At 40.6% G+C, this 16,412-nt stretch overlaps 1 protein-coding gene across 3 annotated transcripts in view; it reads left to right on the top strand.

The window, feature by feature from the left end:
• Nucleotides 1–541: 541 nt before the first annotated feature.
• LOC147033746 (ubiquitin domain-containing protein 2-like) overlaps nucleotides 542–16,412 on the top strand; it is a 47,060-nt gene continuing 31,189 nt past the window's right edge. For 2 of the 3 annotated variants that reach the window (XM_085870010.1, XM_085869994.1), the window contains exon 1: nucleotides 4,911–5,127. In XM_085870010.1, the coding sequence (XP_085726136.1) occupies nucleotides 5,067–5,127 (61 nt within the window). In that variant the 5' untranslated portion in view covers nucleotides 4,911–5,066. Of the gene's footprint in view, nucleotides 725–4,910; nucleotides 5,128–16,412 lie in introns of those variants that run through there. The other variant, XM_085870002.1, reaches the window with a different exon arrangement.

Below are 16,412 nucleotides of genomic sequence, written 5' to 3'. Positions count from 1 at the left end.
GCACGTATACATTAAAAACACGAACACAAGGAAGCACGTACGTGATGACGCACGCACGTATACATTAAAAACACGTACAGAAGGAGGCACATACGTGATGACGCACGCACGTATACATTAAAAACACGTACACAAGGAGGCACGTACGTGATGACGCACGCACGTACACATTAAAAACACGTACACAAGGAGGCACGTACGTGATGACGCACGCACGTACGCATTAAAAACACGTACACAAGGAGGCACGTACGTGATGACGCACGCACGTACGCATTAAAAACACGTACACAAGGAGGCACGTACGTGATTACGCACGCACGTATACATTAAAAACACCTACACAAGGAGGCACGTACGTGATGACGCACGCATGTATACATTAAAAACACCTACACAAGGAGGCACGTACGTGATGACGCACACACGCACACATTAAAAACACGTACACAAGGAGGCACATACGTGATTACGCACGCACGTATACATTAAAAACACCTACACAAGGAGGCACGTACGTGATGACGCACGCACGTATACATTAAAGGAGGAAAGTATACGTACACAAGGAGGCACGTACGAGAGCGGACGTAGTAGAAATCATCAGCCACGCGGACATTGCAGGAATTATCAGCCCCCCCCCCCCCGTCTGTCGGCGGAGATGCCGCTCATCCGTGGGATTCGCCGTCGCTGACGAAAAAATTGCGGCGTAACGGAGATGAAGGTGAGGAGATGTTGTGGTTACTTTGTGGTGGGGATGGCGTGGTTGTTGAGAGGCGGTTGTGGTTGTTGAATTAGTGGTTGTGGTTGTTGAAGTAGTGGTTGTTCCAAAATAAAGATAGCAAAAGAATAATGGCTGACTCAAAGATCACAGCCCGGTTACACGAATATATCCCTTTAGACATCGGTGGGGAAATCTAATCTGGACACACACTTATCGACATAACTGATCTCCGGGAAGACTGAATGGTGTTCTGTGAATTACAACAACCGTAACAATATATATATATATATATATATATATATATATATATATATATATATATATATATATATATATATATATATATATATACATATATATATATATATATACATGTGTATATATATATATATATATATATATATATATATATATATATATATATATATATATATATATATATATATATATACATATATATATATATATATATACATGTGTATATATATATATATATATATATATATATATATATATACATATATATATATATATATATATATATATATATATATATATATATATATATATATATATATACATGTGTATATATATATATATATGTATATATATATATATATATATATATATATATATATATATATATATATATATATATATATGTATATATAAACTGTATTTGTATTCACTGTACAGTACTGTAGATGTATTTACTGTATATGTATTAACTGTACACTACTGTATATGTATTTACTGTATGTGTATTAACTGTACACTACTGTATATGTATTTACTGTATGTGTATTAACTGTACACTACTGTATTTGTATTTACGGTATGTGTATTAACTGTACAGTACTGTATATGTATTTACTGTACATGAATATGTTGTATATGTATTTACTGTTCAGTACTGTAGATGTGTTTACTGTATATGTTTTTACTGTATTTGTATTTACTGCATATGTATTTACTGTATACGTATTTACTGTATCTATTTATTGCACAGTACTGTATATGTACTAAAGGGGCAGTACTGCATACGTATTTATTGTATATGTATTCACTGTATATGTATGTACTGCACAGTACTGTACATGAATTTACTGTACAGTACTGCATATGTATTTACTGCACAGTACTGTATATGCATTTACTGCACAGTACTGCATATGTATTTACTGTACAGTACTGCATATGTATTTACTGTACAGTACTATATATGTATTTACTGTATATGTATTTACTGTATTTGTATTACAGTATATGTGTTTACTGTATATGTATTTACTGTATTTGTATTTACTGTATCTGTATTTACTGTACAGTACTGTATAGTATTAATGTAGTACTGTATATGGATTTTCTGTATATGTTACTGTATATGTATTTAACGCACAGTACTGTATATGTATTCAATGCACAGTACTGTGTATGTATTTACTGTATACGTATTTACTGCACAGTACTGTACATGTATTCAATGTACAGTACTGTATATGCATTTATTTATATTTATTGACTATTTGTATTTACTGTATATGTATTTACCGCACAGTACTGTATATGTATTTACTGTATATGTATTTACTGCACAGTACTGTATATGTATTTACTGCACAGTACTGTATATGTATTTACTGCACAGTACTGTATATGTATTTACTGCACAGTACTGTATATGTATTTACTGCACAGTACTGTATATGTATTTACTGCACAGTACTGTACATGTATTTACTTTACAGTACTGTATATGTATTTACTGCACAGTACTGTATATGTATTAACTGTACAGTACTGTATATGTATTTACTGTTCAGTACTGTAGATGTGTTTACTGTATATGTATTTACTGTATTTGTATTTACTGCATATGTATTTACTGTATACGTATTTACTGTATCTGTATTTATTGCACAGTACTGTATATGTACTAAAGGGGCAGTACTGCATACGTATTTATTGTATATGTATTCACTGTATATGTATGTACTGCACAGTACTGTATATGTATTTACTGTATATGTATTTACTGCACAGTACTGTATATGTATTTACTGTATATGTATTTACCGCACAGTACTGTATATGTATTTACTGTATATGTATTTACTGCACAGTACTGTATATGTATTTACTGTATATGTATTTACCGCACAGTACTGTATATGTATTTACTGCACAGTACTGTATATGTATTTACTGTATATGTATTTACCGCACAGTACTGTATATGTATTTACTGTATATGTATTTACTGTATATGTATTTACCGCACAGTACTGTATATGTATTTACTGCACAGTACTGTATATGTATTTACTGCACAGTACTGTATATGTATTTACTGTATATGTATTTACCGCACAGTACTGTATATGTATTTACTGTATATGTATTTACTGCACAGTACTGTATATGTATTTACTGTATATGTATTTACCGCACAGTACTGTATATGTATTTACCGCACAGTACTGTATATGTATTTAATGTATATGTATTTACCGCACAGTACTGTATATGTATTTACTGTATATGTATTTACTGCACAGTACTGTATATGTATTTACTGTATATGTATTTACCGCACAGTACTGTATATGTATTTACTGCACAGTACTGTATATGTATTTACTGTATATGTATTTACTGCACAGTACTGTATATGTATTTACTGTATATGTATTTACTGCACAGTACTGTATATGTATTTACTGTATATGTATTTACTGCACAGTACTGTATATGTATTTACTGTATATGTATTTACCGCACAGTACTGTATATGTATTTACTGCACAGTACTGTATATGTATTTACTGTATATGTATTTACTGCACAGTACTGTATATGTATTTACTGTATATGTATTTACTGCACAGTACTGTATATGTATTTACTGTATATGTATTTACGGCACAGTACTGTATATGTATTTACTGTATATGTATTTACCGCACAGTACTGTATATGTATTTACTGCACAGTACTGTATATGTATTTACTGCACAGTACTGTATATGTATTTACTGTATATGTATTTACCGCACAGTACTGTATATGTATTTACTGCACAGTACTGTATATGTATTTACTGTATATGTATTTACTGTATATGTATTTACCGCACAGTACTGTATATGTATTTACTGTATATGTATTTACCGCACAGTACTGTATATGTATTTACTGCACAGTACTGTATATGTATTTACTGTATATGTATTTACTGCACAGTACTGTATATGTATTTACTGTATATGTATTTACTGCACAGTACTGTATATGTATTTACTGTATATGTATTTACTGCACAGTACTGTATATGTATTTACTGTATATGTATTTACTGCACAGTACTGTATATGTATTTACTGTATATGTATTAACTGTACAGTACTGTATATGTATTAACTGTACAGTACTGTATATGTATTTACTGCACAGTACTGTATATGTATTTACTGCGTGGTACTGTATATGTATTTACTGCACAGTACTGTATATGTATTAACTGTACAGTACTGTATATGTATTTACTGTAGATGTATTTACTGTAGATGTATTTACTGTAGATGTATTTACTATAGATGTATTTACTGTAGATGTATTTACTGTAGATGTATTTACTGTATATGTATTTACTATAGATGTATTTACTGTAGATGTATTTACTATAGATGTATTTACTGTAGATGTATTTACTGTATATGTATTTACTGTGGATGTATTTACTGTAGATGTATTTACTGTATATGTATTTATTGCACAGTACTGTATATGTATTTACTGTGGATGTATTTACTGTAGATGTATTTACTGTATATGTATTTATTGCACAGTACTGTATATGTATTTATTGTAGATGTAATAACTGTATATGTATTAACTGTACAGTACTGTAGATGTATTTACTGTAGATGTATTTACTGTATATGTATTTACTATAGATGTATTTACTGTAGATGTATTTACTGTAGATGTATTTACTGTAGATGTATTTACTGTATATGTATTTATTGCACAGTACTGCATATGTATTTATTGTAGATGTAATAACTGTATATGTATTAACTGTACAGTACTGTAGATGTATTTACTGTAGATGTATTTACTGTAGATGTATTTTCCGAGTCGTTCTGTATAAAATGTTCGATGTAAACAGTAAACTTGACCGGAAGTGAAGGTGCACGTGCCCCATTTAAAGTCGGTACTCGGCCGCTCAGTTCAGTGGGAAACCTTTTTGTGAGGGAGGACCTGATCCTGATCCTGATCCTGATCCTGATCCTGATCCTGATCCTGATCCTGATCCTGATCCTGATCCTGATCCTGGTTCATGGGTGGATGTTTGGGTACTCGGTACAGGGCCCCAGCACGCCTCACCGAGAACATGGTCGGTAAGTCGTGTTCGTCCAACCGGCCCAGTTGAACCGTTTTGAAGTTTGAGCTGAGAAGCCTCACGACTCACGTCGCTGATTTCGCGCCATTTATTTTAAACGTCCTGCCGTGTGGTCGATGTGTTCGTGGTGGGTGGGACCGACGTGCTGGTGACGATCGTCCAAATCGATGCTCATTTGACGTTTGAATGGCGGTATCGTCATTTTAAACGTAATATGTATTTAACTGTTTGTTTATTTCTATGAAATGTCGGTTCTCGTGACTCTATGAGCAATTGGTTTCAACATGAACTCCTTTTGGATGAGATTGTATGTTTACCCGATTGTTTAATCCAAGGTGGCATGACCTCGGTGTGTAAGGAATTTCAAAACGCACTTTAAATGTGTCAACGCTGCTCATGTGCTATAAATGGCTGAGGTGTGTGTGTGTGTGTGTGTGTGTGTGTGTGTGTGTGTGTGTGTGTGTGTGTGTGTGTGTGTGTGTGTGTGTGTGTGTGTGTGTGTGTGTGTGTGTGTGTGTGTGTGTGTGTGTGTGTGTCATACTTTTTGTCTTAATTACGTACGTCTATTCATTAATTACATACTCTTGGAACCTTTTGACCCTTTCGACTGCTGAGACCCCTTCAAACTTAAAAATTCCCAAAGACCCTGTAGACCCTTTAAGATTACTATAAAGGGATGAGGTGTTTGTGTGTGGCATGTTTGTTTTTTGTGGAGTTGAACTCGAGCATTCTGATGTGGAATGTGATAAACCAAAATGATCGTCATGACCACCTGAGTTGATTAGGTTAATTAACTACAGAAAAATTGATGAAAATTTGCATCTTCAAAATGCACACCGCCTTAAGGTATATAATGCAGCTTGACACACGCTTGTAGCGAGGTATTATGTACACATTTAGGACACGGGGGACCAAAAAATGAAAGAGGTCGAGGTCATATGAAATTAACAAATTGATCAGTGTTCATTCAGGTCATAAATATATATGCACATAAACTTAACCATAGAAATACATGCTGTGATGAACCAAACTAACATCTTAGGATTAAAAGTGCAGATTTCTTTAAAACGTGACATACTTCCTAACGACCTTTGATGTTCTGTATACTGAACACAAACTGGCCTTTGGCATTGATTTTTTATATCATAGGGCCATCTTGGTAAACTTATTCTATGGTTATAAAATCAAGCTTATAGCTACCAGTAATTTTGTAGCAGCTTGGTAAATGCAATTTGTTACATACTTCCTAACATTTTTAACCCAATCATGGGAGTGAACCTAAAAACTGGTGTGTAGTAATGATCCATGTTGAAACTTGCCATTTTAAATCATCACTTTATGCAGAAGTAAATTGCTATTTAAGATGTTCTCTCAGATGCATTCCAAATTTCTGGAATAAGATTTTGTAAGCTTCACTATGTCTGGGGGAAATTTTGCAAAATCTGAGATTTTACACATTTGAAGGTGCCAAGATATGCAGAAGGTCATAAGAAATGTACTGTTTCGAGGAATTGTTCTATTCTTATGTATATCAAACAAAAAATGCATTTTCAACCATTTTGGACAACATATGCAATCATACATGTAACCCATTTCTAAAAAATGAGCTATAAAAATGGAAAAAATAGCCTGTGTTTGGATAAAAAAACATGCTTTGTAAGCAACTATGTCCAGAGGACCCACAGCAAAGTATACATTTTCTGAAAGCACAGACACTTGGGCATTATATAACATTAAGATTGTTTATCTTATTAAAACTGGGTTCAATTTCCAAGCTTTCTCCTCATTTAGGACCACAGTGTACACAATACCATGCTACAAGCCCACATCCTTCCACCATGGCATGGCATTCCAATTACAAAATAAATAAATAAAAACAACACCATTGTAACAAAGCATATATTAATTATGCCTGGTGTTTGCTTAATGGTTCGGGTGGTGGGCTTGGGATCGGAGGATCCTGAATTCAAATCCCCATTTGCTGTTGAATTAATACCAGGTGGGGTTGACTCTGCCTGTCATCCTTCTCAGGTCGGCAAAATGAGTGCTAGCATGCTGGTATCCTGTGTCGGAGTGGTGACCCATCCAGGATTGTGTCCAATAGCCAAGGAGACCGCTTGGGCAGTGGTCTGCACAGAGTATGGTCCCAATGGATGGATGGATATATGAATTGATTCTAATAATATTTGCAACAATAATAAGAATAGTAGTATCATGTGGCAATAATAACAAGAAAAAGAGCAATCAGAGATTGCCGACCCTCACCAGGACTTGTTTTGTGTGGTGTTTGTGTGCTGCTGTGCTACATAATTAGAACTGGCAGTGATGACTGGGTACCAAGACCTGCCGCTTTGATCGGACACCTGACCTATGACGTTTATTATTATTATTATTATTATTATTATTATTATTATTATTATTCATTCATTATTGAGTTGAATTTAGAATGGAATTAAAATTCAAATCAAATTGAAGACCAAATAGGTAGAGTCCTGCATTGCAATTGTCAGAAGGAACCCAAATGAGCAAATAACAAAGATGAAGTCATCAGGAGGAACCTGGATAGGATTCACGTTTCAGCTGCTACCACTCTACCCTCAAACCCATCTATGCACAGCCAAGTGAGCCTTATTCAATAAATAAAAAAACCCAGATGAAAAAATAAATAATTCTACGTGCCAGACCATTTTTCAGATCAAGTTGAAATTTAAAAGGTGTATTCCCCATCACTACTTGATCATAATTTTGAAGTTTTACATCAATTGATTAAAGGTCCCATGATACTCAAAACTTTCTGGTCATTTATATATTAACTTGACCTTCCTATTGAAGAAATCACCCATGTTTCTTTTTGAAAATCAAAAATGGGATAATTAGACCAATATTTCAAACATTTCTAGTGCTTTTCACAACTTGCTATGCCCCGCCCCTCAAAAAAGTTGACTTCAGCGAACCGCAGCGTTCACGTCATCTCCAGAACGCGACTCGCACAGAGTGGATTGATTAGACGTCGCACGCCGTATTAAGTACGTACAAATGCATTGTGCACATGTGTTTGCTATCTCACTGATCGTCTTAATTCCTGTGATTGTTTCGCGGAAAAGAAATTCTGCTTCTGAGCCGTGTATGCACAACAATCACGAGGCAATTATTTATCCCTTTACTACCTTGTTGTAGTCGTGTACAAATCCAATACATGTACGCACAATAAAGGGCTATACCATGTCCACAAAATATAAAATGTCACTGTTGAACCTTTCCATTAAAAAAAAAAACTTACAGGGACATACAAGTAAAATACCAAAGATTAATATTGCATCATTTCAAGGCACAAGGAGATAATTTTAAAATCAAACAATGTGAAAAACCTGCACCCACATTTTGCAGCTTATTGAATTGTTCGTTGAAACCAGCCTGCTGGGATGGGTACGATCCCACATACATGCAAGCCAGGTATGGCTGCACTCGACATACTTGGGTTTATTCTAAAGTGAAGGTACTGCTTCCATTGGCTTGCTATTCATTAACATTTAGCCAAAATGCTGTAATAAATGAACGGGGAAAAATATGTTGGCACAACTATGAAAGACAAATTTATCTGTCCTATTACACGGCCTCATAGCCTCCGGACTCTTACGCATTGACTTGTACATTGTGTGCATGCTAATACAAATTACTTGTCAACTCTAGAGTCTAGACAAGTCAGATAAATCCATTTCATCGCCATTTTCCTCTGCTTGTCCTGCTTCGGGCTTGAACTGGTAAGGCCGTATTTCATTTCCAGCTGCCTGAACTTCACCTCCCACGACTACGTTATCCGACAATTCTCCATCTGATTCAGACCAAAATCCTTCATTTCTCTCACACTCACTGTCGCTACCAGACAAACCAAAGTCCATGTCATCCATTATTCAAAACCAAATGTTTGATTTTTTTAAAAGAAGAAATGAACGAAGCGTTTGAGTCGACCAATCGAATGTGGAAACACACAGGAAGCCAATACAATCACGTAGACCACCAACCCGAGTAATTTACGTGGAGCCTTTGTCGTCCTGTAGTTGACGTCATGTGGGTTACGCCCCTTTCAGTAGAATTTTTAGGGGCGTTCCCGAAGAGGTTTTTTTATTTATTTTACATTTTACAGAACGAGTATTGTGAAAAAACATTGTCAGATCTGAAATCATGATGAAAAACTCCTGTAGGACATATATAGATATATATGCAATTTCAGTACTTTTGGGTGTCATGGGACCTTTAAACAGTTCCAGAGAAAACATTATTTAATATTTTTCTTCAATTCAATATGGCTACCAAACCATGTGACCAATCAATTATTCCTCAACAAGCTTGTACACCCATGACTTGGGAAGCATTTGTGTGAAGTTTCCCATCAATCTGTTCAGCCGTTCCAGAGAAGAAGATTTTAATAGGTTTTATGGTAAAGCCAAATGGCTGCCAAATCATGTGACCTATGATGTCATGTGTGAACGTTTTGTTCTTCATGGATAGGCGGTCATACATGTAAAGTTTTGCCTTTATCTGTTCAGCCACTTCAGAGATTTTGGAACGTTTTTTTTTATTTACTTTTTTTTTTTAATACAATATGGCTGCAAAATCATGTAACCGATGATGTCATCAATTTTTAAAAAAAATTAATTTTAATTTTTCTGTGGACCATTTTATCCAGAGATGACCCTCAAAAAATGTTCATACTGATCAGATGTAGCGTTCTACATATGCAATTATGACATCATAACAAAGGCACCTATGATGTCATTTAAAAAAAACATTTAACCAAAATCGAATCGGCTTGTTCTTGTCACCTAACCAACTCATCCACCTCGTTTTGCCATAACTCGTCCACAACTTTTTGAGATATCATGCGATACGTAGTTTTTGGCCCCAACTCTCAATGGTGAAGAATCACTGAAAAAATTATCGGATCTGGATTCGGATTCGAATCGTCACCAAAATTGAATCGATTCATCCTTGTCACACTCCCATCCTGTCCACAAAGTTTCATGTGAATCCATCAATTACCTTTTGAGATATTGTGCTATGTCTCATTTTTGGCCCCATCTCTCAATGGTGAAGAATCACTTCAAAAATTCTCAGATCACGATCTGGATTCGGATCTTCACCAAAGTTAAGCATTGCTGTCCTTTGCCCATCAACTATATACACAAAAACATTTCAGAACGATTGCTTGAAAACTGTGGCCAAAAATCGACACACACGACAGACAGACACTCATACTTGTCAAAAAAAAATTTCACCAAGAAACAAACAAATGGAATAACCTCTCCTTCAGCGAGGGTAATAAAATACAATTGTAAGAAAAGGAATAATAGGATCTATTGTGGTCCCACAGCCTGACATTTTACGCTTTAACCGTCACAGCCTCCCATCGTCACCAAGCAATAAGCTCCGCGAGCGTAACATCAGCAATCCAGCAATTTAGAATAGAAATCCACTATTCATCGTGGGTTTTTTGTTGTTGTTTGGTTTGTTTTTGTACTGTATACACAGTCAAGGCTCTTGGAAGAACTTGTACGAGTACACTCTATTATTCGTGACAAAAGGAGCTGCAGAGAAAGGGGGGAAATGGCAGAGTTGAAGGCCAAGATGGAGGCCAACCTGGAAAGACAAAGTGGAGGGGGGGGGCGGGTAGGCAAGGATGGGTACATATGGAAACTCTCAAGAGGGAAAAAAGTGGAAATTTGAAAGGAGGATGGATTGGGGTGGGTGAGGGGGAGTTGATGAAGGGAGAAAAGATGATGCTTTTGGATTGGGGATGGTCTGCGATGGTGGTGAACAGCTGTTTTGAAGACCTGTGGGGAAGAATAAATTGAAGAGGATGATTAAGTTGGTTCCACAGGCAGGGAAAAAGAGGAACGAATGAGTGGAGGTGAGCCTGCATTTGGGTGGTTTCAGCAGAAGGGTGTTGATGTTGAAATGTGTGTGCTGTAGAAACCTGGGGGTGGGGACACAGAAAGAACAGAGGGTGCAAGACCAGAAAGGAGGCAGGAGAAAACAGAGACCACAAACCTGCCTGCGATGATGAAGTGATGGGCCAATAGACTGCTTCATTGTGGGAGACTCCAATAATCTTATCTTGAAGGCCTTGGCTTCCCCGGCATCAAGCCGAGCAAGATGTGTGGTAGGGGAGCCAGCCCAAAGGGGAGTACTCCATCAAGCTGCTGATGAAGGACTTGTAGGTGAATTGGAGTTCAGGTGTGCTAAGGAAGGACTTTGTATGATAGAAGATACCTAGTTTTGTTAGCCGGCTGGCTTTGGAGGCCAACTTTGAAATCTCAGGAAGGAGCATGTCTGATGGTGAGACCCAGGATATTGAATAACTACATTTCCTCAAGAGGGTTGTTAAAGTAGATATGAGGGTTTGCCAGATGGTCCTTTTGGACAAAGATAGTAAGGGTGAGATTTGTCAGGATTGAAAGATGTTTGAAAGAAATCTGAAAACCCACCCATCCACCCACCCACCCAGTACCTCCTGTGCAGCTTCCCTTCGCAGGGTAGCTCACCGGATGACGGGATTGGGGCAAAGCCTTCGGGAACCCCAATCTTTGACGATAGGAGGGAAACCACGGGGTAATATTGTTACGAATTTGGAAGCCTTGTGCACACATACAGACAGCCGTCCCCGTAGCTTAGTTATTTCGATAAGTATGTGTTTCTAGTGAGAATCCATCCCCTATGTCTTTTGGGAATTAAGTGTGCATGTGCTGCGAAGTTATTTTATAGATAGGATTTTTACAACTACAACAACAACAACTTTCAACGACGACATCTGCCTTCGCTTCCTTCCACCATCCTCCACCGGCACCATTACACACGTACGTGGGCAGAGTTCACGAGGATCTGACGTCTCTCTCACCCAATTCGGGGGATGCGAGCAAGGTTGCTGACGGTCGACAGCGTAGCCCACGCAGGACCATATTATTCCCCTTGTTTGAGTGGCGGTCCGCCGCGACGGCCGTCACCCCCCCCCCCCCCCGGTCCAATCAGTGGACTTGGCACCCCTTTCGGCCATTCATGGGGGCAACTAGCGAATCGCGCGATGGAACCGTCCAATGTGGAGGTGAGTAGCGAGGAAAGAAATCCCTCCCTCCTGAAGAGGAAGAAGTTGTGTTCTGCACCAGTGAGTGGAGAGACTGTGTGCTCATGGCAGGAGCGTTGGCCAGTTAGCAAGATCGTGGCGTTTTGCCAAGCAGCGAGGTTTGTGTGAGACATTCCTGGTGGGAGAGGACATTCTCAGTCCAGGCATTTTCCAACCTGGCATCCAAAGCCAGTGAGTGGTTGTCGACGAGGGCCCTGCAGACGGTCGTGGTCGTGGGTTCGAGTCCCACTCTGGTGATTCGAGTGTCTGTGACCGCACGAGGCGTGGCAGGTACCCTGGGCCGGCTCTACCGACTGAAGACCCATCCATTTTCTTTTTGGGTGTGTGTGTCTGTGTGTGGGCCTGTCTGTAAGTAGGAATTGTTAAATGCTCTTCGCTTGTACATTATTTGCGTTTCTTCTTATAGTCGGATAACTCTGATCCTTGTGTGTTCCCTCCCCCCCCCCAATTATAAATAGATCCCCTGTTAAATGTTTCAGCTCGTTCCTGTGTTTTCTTTATTGGTTTAGCATGGTGCGTATTTTGAATTAGTAAGGCCGTTGCTGCCACAGTTGTACATTTGGACCGACAGACCTCGGTAACCATCCGCTCGGGTTACTCACGGTTCGAGCACGCTCACGGCTCGTTCCGCTCGAGCTCGGCCAGCAGTGAATTTCCCGGGAGTTTGGACAACGTGGATATTTCGGTAAATTGAAATTGGCAATTGACCCTATCCCACGCGGACGACATATTGGCGATCTTCAGTCCGATAAGGGACCCGTTGGCTCCGGAGTTATCTGGGGTGACGACCTATAAATTCCGGGTGTTCGGTGGAGCCGTCTGTAATGCTCCATCTAGCGGTCGTGCTCGCCACCGAAACTCGGCCCCACAACAATATTCCTGGGTCAGATTGCGGGAGAGTGTGTCGGAGTGGTGCTGGGGTGTCGTCCACCAGACGGCGGTCTGCTTAGGTTAACCTGAGATGGTCCCTTCGGGTGGGTGCCTGGAATGTCCTATCCCGAAGAGAGGATGATCACCTGTCTCTGTTATCATCTGAGCTCAAGCGTTTGGACATCGGTATTGCAGCACTCCTCTGAGGTTCGGAGACCGGATTGCAGCGAGATCATAGTGGGTGGTTACACCTACTATTGGTCTGGTCACTCTGATGGTTACCATACCCCAGGAGTTGCTGTTGCTGTGTCCAATAAGCTGACCCCCAATGATAATTGAGAACACCGGTCAACGAGTGTATTATGAGATTAAGGATTCGTCACTCTTTAGGTGTAATTTTCCTGGTCTCTGTCTATGCTCCGACTGAGGCGAGTGATCTCACCATGAAGGACCCATTCTACGCCACGCTCGAGTCTGTGGTTGATCAGTGCCCCAGACGAGATACACTTCTAGTCTTGGGGGATTTCAATGCATCGACTGGAACTGATAGGGATGGTTATGAGATGTGTGTTGGTCCCCATGGGTCAGGACCTATGAATGAGAATAGCACCAAGTTCCTTGATTTTGCAAGAAGTCTTGGACTTAGGGTGGCTGGTTCATGGTTTCAGCACCCACAAGCTCATCGCTGGACTTGGTATTCCAACGCTGGCGGTGTGGCAAAGGAGATTGACCATGTCCTCGTTGATGGTCGCTGGAGGATGATCCAGAACTGCATGGTCCACCAGAGTGCTCAGTTCCTCAATACTGACCACCAGCTTGTTGTAGCAACCCGGAAGCTGCACCTTAAATTCGGGAGAATGGTACCATCTCAGCCGAGGCTGGATGTTGGCAAGCTCAAGGATGAGAGAGTAGCTGAGGCGTTTGCGAACAGGTTGAGTGGAGATTTGGGGGGTCTGGGTGCTTTGGGTGGGGGGGGGAGGTTCCTGAAGAGTTGTGGAGTGCCTTTAAGAACACCGTCCTTGATGTTGCCGGTGGATGTCTTGGAACTCACCGCAGAGCAAAGAAGAATTTTTATTTCTCAAGGAACACTGGATACCATTGACCAGAGTCGCAGGGCCAGGCTGAATGGCAGAGCTGAGCTGTTCACGGAGCTGAGGCGTAAAACTGTACGTGTGCTAAGGGTGGACAAGGAGACCGATGTGTGAGGAATCTTTGAGGGGGTAGAGTATCACCTGTGGACAGGTGATTCTCATCCTGCTTACAGGGGAATTCGCGCATTGCGTTCATCCAAGTCCATCCCTCGGTGCACTGCAGTCATAGCAGAGGGTGATAGGCTCTTGACGGAGGAGTCCGAAGTGAAAGCCCGCTGGGCCGGTTAGTTTGAGTGGTTGTACCAGGCTGATCCAACAGGCTGTCGAGTTGAACGTCAGGGGTGTTGCAATCCCTGTTGCTGACCCTCCAATCAACTTTGGTCCACCTTTGTTTGTGGAAACCCAGGCTGCGGTGAACCGGTTGAAACGGGTTAAAGCTCCAGGGATCTGTGGCATCCATGCTGAACTTCTCAAGGCTGGTGGAAATGCTGCACTTGTGTCGTTGCATGCAGTTTTGTGCTCTGCCTGGAACACAGGCATCATCCCAACTGATTGGAAGAGGGGCCTTGTTGTCCCTCTCTGGAAGGGGAAAGGTGATCACCAAGACTGCAACAACTGCCGAGGGGTGATGCTGCTCTTAGTGCCCGGCAAGGTCTTTGCTTGGATAATTCTTGATAGGATTCGCCACCATCTGCTTGAGCACCAGCGTCCAGAGCAGTCAGGCTTTACACCACAGAGGTCAACAATTGACCGTATCCTTGCTCTTCGTGTCCTCACCGAACGCAGATGAGAGTTTCGGCAGGGGCTGCTTGCAGCCTATGTTGATCTCTGTAAAGCGTTCGATTCAGTGAATCGGGATGCCCTCTGGAGGATTCTTGGTCTTCGTGGGGTGCCACCAAAACTGATCGATCTGATGTCTGAACTCTACTCTGGTACTGAGAGTGCTGCGAAGTGTGGTGGTACCATCTCTGACTTATTTCCAGTTATTACTGGAGTTCGTCAGGGGTGTGTATTGGCCCCCACACTTTTCAGCACTTGTATGGACTGGATTCTTGGGAGGATGTCTGAGAGATCAAGCTGCGGTGCATCGTTTGGGAATGTCAAGATCCCTGAACTTGATTTCGCAGATTTTGCAGTCATCTTTGTGAAGACTTTAGATATCCTTTTGGGGGCCCTCTGTGCTGAATGAGGATTCAGAGCCACTGGGATTACAGTTTTCCTGGGTCAAAACTAAGATCCAGGCTTTCAATGACATCTTGGATGCCGCTGTCCTGTCTGTGCCTGTTTGTGGTGAGCATGTTGAGGTCGTGGAGGGATTCACTTACCTTGGCAGTGATATTCATGTCTCTGCTGGGTGTGAGTCAGAGGTCAATAGACGTCTGGGTCGGGCCTGGGGAGTCATGGATTCACTGGATCATGCGGTGTGGTGCTGCCGGTACCTGTGCGGGAGGACGAAAGTTCGAGTCTTCAGGTCCTTGGTGCTTCCAGTCTTGCTCTATGGATGTGATTCTTGGACTCTGACCAAGGATCTGAGACAGAGACATAATTCCTTTGGTAGCAGGTCTCTTCGGAGAATCCTTGGCTATCGCTGGTCGGACTTTGTGTCCAAAGAGCGGTTGCTGAGAGAGACTCTGAGATTTGTTACCTGCATGGTCCGTGCGCATCAGTTGCGGCTGTATGGACATGTGGCTCGTTTTCCTGATGCTGATCCTGCTCACATGTTTGTTCATGTTTGCACATGACCTTGGTTAGCATTTCCCATAACAATTGTTTCCTCCCAGTCCGTCATTCTCTCAGCAAGGGAGTCTCGCGAGTGGAGGAGGCCAATGGGCCGACCACGTGCCTCATGGTTGCAGCAGGTTGACCGGCATCTCAAGGAGATGGGGATGCACCTGGCATCTGCCTGCGGGATGGCCAGATGGAGGCCCCTGGAGTACCAGTGGAAAGTGGACGTAGCGACGCACTGCTCTGGCGCATGCTCCCATACCTGACCTGAAAGATGTATTCCAATATTTTGACCATCTTGTGAATTTTTTTTCTCCCCTCCAAATTTTAACCCTTTAAAAAGAAGAATTTTTGTTCTCGTTTCTAAGGCCCGTGGAAGAGTCTGTCGTGTTCACATTCGAAGCAGGCTCCTTTGCCCCGATGAGTGCACGAGTGCACACAAATTGATGTCCGACTGGC

Source organism: Eptatretus burgeri, chromosome 1, assembly GCF_056783735.1.
Source record: "Eptatretus burgeri isolate ZD-2024b chromosome 1, Ebu_testis_v1, whole genome shotgun sequence".
Taxonomy (NCBI): Eukaryota; Metazoa; Chordata; class Myxini; order Myxiniformes; family Myxinidae; genus Eptatretus; species Eptatretus burgeri.
Note: the sequence above shows the minus strand (reverse complement) of the source record. Positions and strands in the feature narration are given on the sequence as shown.